The following is a 9,702-nucleotide window of genomic DNA, read 5'->3' as shown; positions in this document are numbered from 1 at the left end:
TATGTTATGATATAATGTACCAGATGAGTTATAAAATATACAATGTTGTTTCTATATGTTAAAAATGTTATTTTAATGCTGCGTTTATTTCTATGATGGAATTCCAATGAGCATATTGTTTTTTGGTGTACATGTAGGTGGTTCCAATTTTGAAAGTGTCACTTTATATCCAACTTCTATTGCTCTGGATGCCCGATCTTTATCTACTGCCGCCATGCATGTATAACCTTGTTGTGTTTTTGTACAATTTGGATCAAAATGTGTTTGATCTGCACAATGGCATAGTACTAAGTAATCTTCAAATGAGAAATTAGCTAGTCTCAATGCTTGACTTCTTGGATACTCCAAAATATGATTATCCTATAAAAAATTATTACATATTTATAAGTATAACACATGTAAATTTTTAAAGTTATCTGGACTCACTTGGACTCCTCCATAACAACAAGGACATATCACAAATGCTGCATTTTGTTGTAGACACTTTTCTAATACCAAATCTGTAGCAACACCACATCCATGCAAACATAAACCTACCTAGCAAATGTTAAATTTGGATTATTAAACTTAAAATAAAAAGTAAAAAAATTCTACCTGGAAATTTGCTTTAAAATAGTCTAAATTAGAATGCACAATCATTATGTTTTTTAGATCCAACTTTTCAACACGCTTTCTTGCTCTCCGTAAAGACTCTTCTTTATTGTCAACCAATATTACTGTTAGGTTTGGTACAAGATAAGCAATTACAATTCCTAAATGTCCACTGCCACAACAAAAATCCACTACTATGTCACCATCTTTAATAATCTATATAAAAAATAAACAATAAGTATTTCGGCAATTAACAATATAAATTTTTCATACATTTAATGTAGATTGAATAAGATTTTCCAATTGTTGTGTTTTTCTGATTAGTCTTTTATCGGGTATATCTCCACCAGATGGACGAACCTCGTGCGGTAATTCTTCCCAGTCAATAGGACACAAATTATTAGAGCTCAAATTTATGTTAATATTTATGGTATCAAATGCCTGGATTATTTCTAGTACATTTTGCTTAACATATGTTTTTGCTCGTGGATTATAGCGTCGTAAATCACATTTATATAATGAATGAAATGGAACTTCAGGCAAAATTAGATTTTTTGGCAATTTAACTCTATCAAAAATTATACATTCTAGATAACTACCAATGTCTAAACGTTCCAAAACAGATTTGTACCATTTTAACGTTAAAGGTAAAAATGTATTCATTGTATTTTCCCCAAGCAATTTATAAGCAATATATATATTTGGTAGTATAAGTACATCTGAAAGAGTTGGATTGTCTTCATCTGCAAATCTTTGAGTTGGATGGAGTGATTTTTCATTTAAACGCTTATTAATGTTGTGTATTTGCAGTGGCTGAGATAGATGACATTCAAATCGAGCAAGTTGTATTGGAATTTCATATGTGGCATTTTCATCGGAGGTTTGATCACTGAAAAATGTATTTATTGATGCCTGCAATTGGACTTCACAATATTTTGTCCATGATGAAACTTCAGCACAAGCAGATAAACAACTTTGTCTAAAACCAAGCAGCCAAATCCAGTCTTTTTGAATACTCTTAATAAGCTAAAAATATATATATATGTATTAAACAATAAAAAATATATACACAAGTTTTACCATCTACTATGAAGTAAATATATAGGTACCATTCGTAACGAAGAACAAAATCCAGCAGTACAATAATATCCATTGTTACTTTGAAATACTGGCAATAAACAGTATGCTGCTGGTCTAGGTAAATCATTTTCTAATATAACTGTATAACTTAAATCATTGATGGAGAATTTGAATTTATTGTGTTTGTCTTCTATGTTTTTGGATACCACAAGAATAACTGGAGCTTTGATGTATTGGCAAACAAATAAAACAATTGATGTTTGTAGTGAACATAAAATATGTCCATTGGTTTTATCCAAATCAATAATATTAACAAATAAAGAAGACATTATATTTTATGGAAAAACTGATTAATTTTTTTATTTGTACAATATGTGATGTACCATATATACTACTATACAACGGAATCTAATTGTTTTTGTATTCTTTTCATAAACTTTTTATGAAAATGTTTTTTTTTGTATTGTATAACAGATAAACTAATTACAGCAATAACAAATTGTGAGCCTTGGAATAACCAAAATTCTTTTTCTGACGTTTGAATGGTTGGCTTGTTGCAACTAAAAATTAAAAAAATTTAATGATTATTAATGTTCATAACTAAATATGATATACTAATGACTAGAGTGCAATATATATTTGGAAGATAACACCACAATTAATATTATTTTATATGTTTAATAAATATTTTACTTTAATCTTTTGTAAGTAAAAATAATATTATCAGTGAAGAATATGATGGTTGATTTGTTGGGAGATTTTAGGATACTATGATTAACTTGTAAGTTGAGACTTTGCAACTAATTGTGTACACATATTTTTAGTTTAAGTTAAATTTAGAATGTTGGACTTAACATATAGCCTTGATTTGAAATTGATTAATTATAATTTAAACATACTTTCTATATGTTAATCCAGAAATTTTGCATTCAATAGTTTCAACATAACTTGCATTAATGCATTCAAGTTTGTCTGAACACAAATGACACTCCTCTAGAATTGTATTTTCTTCTCGCAACCAACATTTATTTGAAGAATTTTTATGATCTTTTACACCTTCGGACGCCTCCGTTGCAATAGTAGCATTTAGACCAGACAATGTACTTGAAGATGTAATTTTTATAAATATTAGAAGCGTAATTCTAAAAATAAATAATTGTTTGTTTTACAAATTTTTGAATAATTTATAAATAAGACAATGATTATTATTAAGGAAAAATGAGTGACGACAAATAGAAAACACTGTAAACTACAGTTATGAAATAAAGTAAAAAGAGCTAAAATTAAATTTGGTTTTATCAAAAACTTATAAACAGATCAAAATATATTTACCCTCCAATGAAAATTATTAACAGCAGTAATCTTTTGACAGAACAAGATTCTAACACCATTTTACATTTTTAAGAACAACACAATATGCATACAATTGAATGAATTTGAAATCATCAAATATAAAGAATAAAGATTGGTATTTTAACTAGTTAAACAGTAAGTAACTTCCAGTAGTTCCGGACTACCATAGTTGTACCATACTAACAGATGTCAGATTATCAGATTTGTGAACAACATAGACATTAGACATATTATAAAACCGCCATAATGCCAACAGGGCAATGTTTACAAAATCGCATGGTTGATAAGAATATTTATTAATGATAACAAATTTAATATAAATATATTTTGTACTGTAGTATATTATGTACTTATTACTACTTTGTGCAATTAATTTGTATTTGACATTTTGACTATAGAATATGAAAAGAAATTCGTTTTTTCATTATTTGAATTATTATTTATTATCACTTATCAATATAGGTATCTTATCTATTGAGATATCATGTAAACATTGCCCTGTTGGCATATGGCGGCCCCAAGGTTAATTTTTTTTTTAATTTTCTATTAACCTTGTGGCGGCCCGACTTCAACGTTCTTATGGGAATGTAATATACAGTCGGCTATCTAGTTGTTTTATATGTCTATGGCAAGGACTAGTTGTACCGTCTCTGATTAAAGTTAACCGGAGTTTAATCGGCCGAATTTGCACGGTTATATATCTGTTATCAGCTGATTAAGCGTAATCGAAGTTTAACCGTAGACGGTACAATACACGGTTTAGGATAATTCCATCTTAAACCGTGGTACAATAAGACGTATATCCATGATCTATGGTGATCTATGAGATCATCGCATTATCAATTTATCATTGTTATATTGTTATCATCAACATCTATCGCGCATGCTCATTTTTTTATCATGGTTGGGCCTTTATTCTAAGTCCTAACTTTACTCCTAAGACCGTGGACCCGGCAGCTGTCGGATATATAAAGATTATAGACATAGGCGACACAGCGAGTGCCGAGTAGTGACAGCGTTAAACTTTAGTTTGCGTTTAAAAATTTCAATTATGGATGACGAATGTGAGTCGTACAAACTGTGGCGTATTCGAAAAACGGTTATGCAAGTAAGATAAACACCAAACCTAATTTTATATTTACACTAATATAATTATGTAGACTAAGGCTGATTCTTACAATGTCCAGTTAACCGTTAACGGACACGGACACGGACACTTAACCAGACATTATAAGAACTGGCCTTAGAAGGTCATAAACGGTCTGAATTGTCCAGTTGATGGATTAAATGGTTACTTCTGTGTAATTCGTATCCTTTAAAATTGAGGTTACTCGGTTACCAAAAATCAAATTTTTAACACTTTGGAAAAATGTTTTCACTTGCTTTACCTAAGTCAACATAATATTAATAAATTAATTGATTTCATTCTTTCAGTCAATTTGTTGCCCAATTACTGAATAACCCATAATCTAATATTTTAAATGAAATTGATTTCATTATTGTATTTCACATTGTTTTTAAATAATTAAACTATTTAGCATTACTATTACACCTGATTTATATTATGAAACATTGATTTAAACATAACTTAACTGTTATCATACAGAAACTTATTAGATACCTATTACTTTTTTAATGAAATATTTAAGAAATTGGGATAGATTTAACAATGTCTTTTATAATTTATGTAAATCAATAGTTATTACTTAAATATTTTTGTTGCCAATGAATTGCATGTTACTATTATATAAGAATGTAACAGATCAATGAGTCTCTGATTGCGTTTTATTTTCTTCTATAGCCAATCACCATAAACGCTCAAAATTTGGAGTAGGTTGTATACATTTACATGGGTTTGGGCATACAAGATTGTATTATTGATAGCCTACATATCATATTCAAATGCATTTTGATTTTTCAAAGAATTATATAGATCAATAATATAATAGAATCGGAATATTTTTACAATGCATAATTGATAGTATGACAGCCCTGACTTGATATTGATATTAAACATAATATTATTATTATTCAACATACAGTTTTAGCAATTTTAGGTAAATATAACATAGAGAGAAACTATGGTTTTAACTTGTACAGGAGGTTCTATGAAATAAAGAAACTAACATTAAAACAGTATAGAAAAGAGATGTAATACAATATTTAGGTTAAAAATAGTATCTGTTGTGTAAGTTTATCAGATATTTATGATGACGCATCTGTAAACTCAATATTATTAGGAATACAATAATTTAAAAGTATCATTAATTTATAAATAATTGTGTTTTATAATAGCTTTGCCATGACAGAGGTTACTTAGTCACACAGGATGAATTGGATCAAACATTAGAACAGTTTAAAGAACAATTTGGAGATAAACCTAGGTTTGTTAAAATTTTAATATTTTAAAAATTAGCTTCAATATACTTTATTCAACAACTAGATACAATTTATTCATATTCCTTAATAGATTTTTAAGTATTATAAATTGTTATTTTTACAGTGAAAAAAGACCAGGACGTAGTGATTTAATAGTCCTTGTGGCACATAATGACGACCCTACAGGTATAACAAGTAGCATATTGTACAACTTCTAATATTTTAATAATTCCTTATCAATTTTAGATCAAATGTTTGTTTTCTTTCCTGAAGAACCAAAAATTGGTATAAAAACTATAAAAACTTACTGTCAGAGGATGCAAGAAGAAACCATTACTCGAGCTATTATTGTTGTTCAACAAGGAATGACTCCAAGTGCTAAACAAGTATGTTTAATTCTTAATAATCTTAACTATACAACATGTTAATGATTTAGTAAATTATACAGGGTGATTTTTTAAGCGTAACCATAAATTGAGTATGCTTATACATATTTTAAAATTTTAATTTTTGGAATTTATAAATACATTTGAAATGTTGTGTACCGTTCAAGTATGATCTTGTTGCAATACAAAATTTTGTTTTTCAAGTAGGAACCCACCTTTTTTTACTTTTAATTATCAAACAGTTATATATATTTTTTAAAATATTTTAAATAACTATTGATCTATCAATATATATAATTTGTAAAAATTAACCAAGTATAATAAATACTATGTCTAACATTAAATATAGTTTTTATTTAAAAAAATAAATAATTTTTAAGGATTATTTTTTTATTAGAATAAGCCTCGGCAGCGAAGGCCACTGGCTGACGTTTGACAATTAACAATTATATAAGATTAGTTATTACAATGATTTTGTTAGTACATTACATATTATGGTTAATTTTTTACAATACATTTTCGATTTGTATATCTTTGATGAAGCTTAGAGTATTTGTGATGGTTTCTATGTTCGGGCCTAGTGATTCGTATAGATGTTCTGGGATGCTATGCTTATTTCTGGCGGCTTGAGTTTGTCTGCATTCGACAAAAATGTGTTTGATTGTCAGATCAAAACATTCCACATGATGCGCATTCTGTTTGTTCTTCTCGGTTCATTAGGTAGCCGTGTGTGTAGTGAGTATGGCCTATTCTTAGTCTAGTTAATATTACTTTGTCTTTTCTATTAAGATTAGCAATGTTTTTCCAATGTTCTGTTGTACGCTTTATTTCGCTGAGTTTAGTTACTTTTCTTCTTTTAAGGATTATTATTCTACGTTATAATACATTTTAATAACTCAGAAACTACTCATTAGAATTTTAATTTAGATACATCAAAAGTTTCAAAAAAATCATCTTCTACATAATTTTCAGTAAAAAAACACAGTTTAGCACCAATATTTATATAACTAATTAACATAATATCACAGATTATTTAAAATAATATAATACAATTTTATATAATCCGTGATAATATCATAAAATAGGATAAAAATGTGTATATTTATCAAAATGATTTTTTTTTTTTTTTTTTTTTTTAATATTAATTATTTTAAAAAAGAGTTGTACTTATGAATATATAATGAGAAACATTACCCTTCAGATAGTAATGTTTTATAATTTAAATAAATTTTTTTTTAGAAAAAAATAAAATACTTAGTTATTTAACATAACAAATGTGCATTGAGCATAACTGATAAAAATATTTTGTTTTTGTTTTAAGTCTTTAGTTGATATGGCTCCTAAATACATATTGGAACAGTTTTTGGAATCTGAACTTCTAATTAATATAACTGAACATGAACTAGTTCCAGAACACATTGTTTTGACACCTGATGAGAAACAAGAACTTTTGTGCAGATAGTATCCTTTTTTGAAATATACAACTTTTGTATTTGACTCTAGGTATAACGAGTTGCAATATTGTTTAAGAATTAAGTATGTAGATTAACTTTTAATAAAATATCAAAATAGATAGTAGAAAATACTAGGTTAAACGTAACATTCATTAAAATATTTTACATTTTTATTACTAGCATAATCTTAAATATTTCGGCCTTAATGCCATCGCCTGAATTTTCCATTTTGCCCTATTGCTCTTTGCTGATTCATAATTTATTTTTATGAGTAAGGCAGAAAGAAGTGTCATAAAATCTTATACTATCAATTCTCAATCTTTTTAGTTTCCCAACTTACAATATAGTTTAAAAATAAAGTCAGTCATCACAACTCCCTTATAATAAATACTAATTGTATTTTAATTATCAGCTTACAAATATTTTATTTCCTTTAGCATTTGGATAAATAACTATTATACACTTATTACGACAAAAGAAAATGTTGAATGTATTTATTTTATTTATATATTTATTTATTGTATTTACCAGTATTATAAGTTCCATTTATACATGAAAAGTCGAGAAAGAGAACCATTAGTGGCCGAGTTCTCACATTTATTGACAGAATACCTACTTTTGATTGTATATTATTGAGTTACTACAGTTATCATCAATTTCATGCTGCTATTTTTTTATTAATGGAAACTACATATTTATTTTAGTGTTTAGCTGCCATACTGCCCACATACATTACACAATTACTATGTTCTACTACTGCTAAAAGTTTTGAACTTGAACAATTATTAGAAAAATGTTTTATTTCTTTGTAAAATTAGTCTAATTGTACATGTAAATGTAAATATTTTATAATTTTAACAATAATTCAAGATGGGTTATAGTACCTCATTTCTACATTAGTCTATAATCATTATAATTTAAAAATAAACATGATACTACAATAGCAATATTAATGTATCATGTTTCCACTAATCTCGTACTGTTACTGTTATATGCCATATTATACTAGTTTTTATCTATTAATATGTAGTTTATGATGAGAAGTTTTAAAGTATTGATTTTTGCTAAACCATTTTAGTATTTCAATTTTATTTACATGTATGTAATCTTCTTTAACTGAAATAAATTAGCAAATTAAAGGAAAATCAGCTTATGAGAATTCAAGTTGGCGATCCAGTTTCCCGTTACTTTGGCTTGAAAAGAGGACAAGTAAGATTGAATATAATATGTATAATACAATGTATGATAATAGAGACAGTGTAACAATACTTAACCAATCAATTTAAATATAATTTTTTAAAAGTGGGCCTTTTTGAACAAAATATTTAAGATAGTTATCTTAGCTTTCAAAATTATTAATTATCTCAAAAAAAAAAAACTTTTTTAGATTCATATTTTAATTTGCTAATAGTTTATATTTATATTTTTAATACATTTATTTTGTAACTGACAAAATATACTAACAAATATCTAATATATTTTATAAATTACTGATGATCTTGTTTTTCACCATGAATAACAAACTTTGTCATTAAATACAACAATCATAAAAATGTTGATACCTAATATCCTACACCTTAAGAGGATGTCAGTACACTAATTGTTTTCTCTCTCTAATTCATGTGCAACATGGCGTTCAGCTGAACCAACAATATAAACATAGGTTTTAGTATTGAGTGAATTGATCTATCGTAAAACTTAAAGTCAAGTACAATGTCTATGTTCTTGCGTTAGTTTTCTAAATTTTAAATAATTGGTAGATAATAAGTTTTTATAATTAGTCAATTAACACTATGTCTATTACTAAAGTTAACAACAAAAACTTGGTTCTACTGAATGCACATATGTAATTTTTCTCTTGTGTTATAAGATAAAAACAAATAGTTCATTGATGTCTGATATCCTAAATAATATTATTTTACATAAGCCAATTAATAAAAAGTAATGTTCCAATAGTGTAAAAACAAAATAAAATTATAGGAGGGTTATAAATGTTTGTGATCTTACAATTTACAATTATCCATTATAGTAATTCAAATACTATCATTAAAAGTAAATAGTACACATTTAGTGTATCACTATAAATAATCATTCATGTGAATTTATATTTTATTTACAGGTAGTAAAAATCGTAAGAAATTCTGAAACTGCTGGACGTTATATTTCATACAGATTGGTTTGCTGAAATTAAATACTAAAATTTGTATGTAACTGTAATTTGTTCACTTATAACAAAATATTACTATAATTATAAAATAAAAGACATGTCATTTTTAATAAATATGTGTTATTAATTATCAGTTTTTGGTATAACTTCCCACAAAGAGGCCATTGTATAGTTAAAATCTGGAGAAGATTAAGGATAAAACTTGGAGGTAAGCCTCTCGAGCCCTTCCTAAGTGCACAAATTATGATTTAGGAATGAAGTATAGCTACTCTTCCGGATCCAAAACCACCTG

The 9,702-nt window shown here is 26.9% G+C and overlaps 3 protein-coding genes across 3 annotated transcripts; 1 reads left to right on the top strand and 2 right to left on the bottom strand.

Moving 5' to 3' along the window:
- Positions 1-45: 45 nt before the first annotated feature.
- LOC107164720 (glutathione S-transferase C-terminal domain-containing protein homolog) lies at positions 46-2,000 on the bottom strand. Its single transcript, XM_015512644.2, has 5 exons — positions 1,701-2,000; positions 865-1,617; positions 595-807; positions 427-537; positions 46-360 (listed from the first exon to the last, which is right to left on the bottom strand). Exons 1-5 carry the CDS (start codon positions 1,998-2,000, stop codon positions 91-93), a joined length of 1,647 nt encoding a protein of 548 aa, XP_015368130.1. The 3' UTR covers positions 46-90.
- Positions 2,001-2,065: 65 nt separating this feature from the next.
- On the bottom strand, positions 2,066-3,248 carry LOC149054737 (protein JTB-like). The gene is made up of 3 exons (XM_089228077.1): positions 3,004-3,248; positions 2,571-2,813; positions 2,066-2,231 (listed from the first exon to the last, which is right to left on the bottom strand). The coding sequence occupies exons 1-3, from the start codon at positions 3,060-3,062 to the stop codon at positions 2,066-2,068; spliced, it is 468 nt and encodes a 155-aa protein (XP_089084203.1). The 5' UTR covers positions 3,063-3,248.
- Positions 3,249-3,765: 517 nt separating this feature from the next.
- Positions 3,766-9,524, top strand: LOC107164723 (DNA-directed RNA polymerases I, II, and III subunit Rpb5). The gene is made up of 7 exons (XM_015512646.2): positions 3,766-4,132; positions 5,320-5,408; positions 5,528-5,589; positions 5,650-5,789; positions 7,111-7,250; positions 8,374-8,452; positions 9,363-9,524. Exons 1-7 carry the CDS (start codon positions 4,076-4,078, stop codon positions 9,426-9,428), a joined length of 633 nt encoding a protein of 210 aa, XP_015368132.1. The 5' UTR covers positions 3,766-4,075; the 3' UTR covers positions 9,429-9,524.
- Positions 9,525-9,702: the final 178 nt, after the last annotated feature.

This window comes from Diuraphis noxia, unplaced genomic scaffold (genome assembly GCF_037042655.1).
Source record: "Diuraphis noxia isolate RWA-SAM2 unplaced genomic scaffold, SU_Dnox_SAM2 contig0005, whole genome shotgun sequence".
NCBI classification, from domain to species: Eukaryota; Metazoa; Arthropoda; class Insecta; order Hemiptera; family Aphididae; genus Diuraphis; species Diuraphis noxia.
Note: the sequence above shows the minus strand (reverse complement) of the source record. Positions and strands in the feature narration are given on the sequence as shown.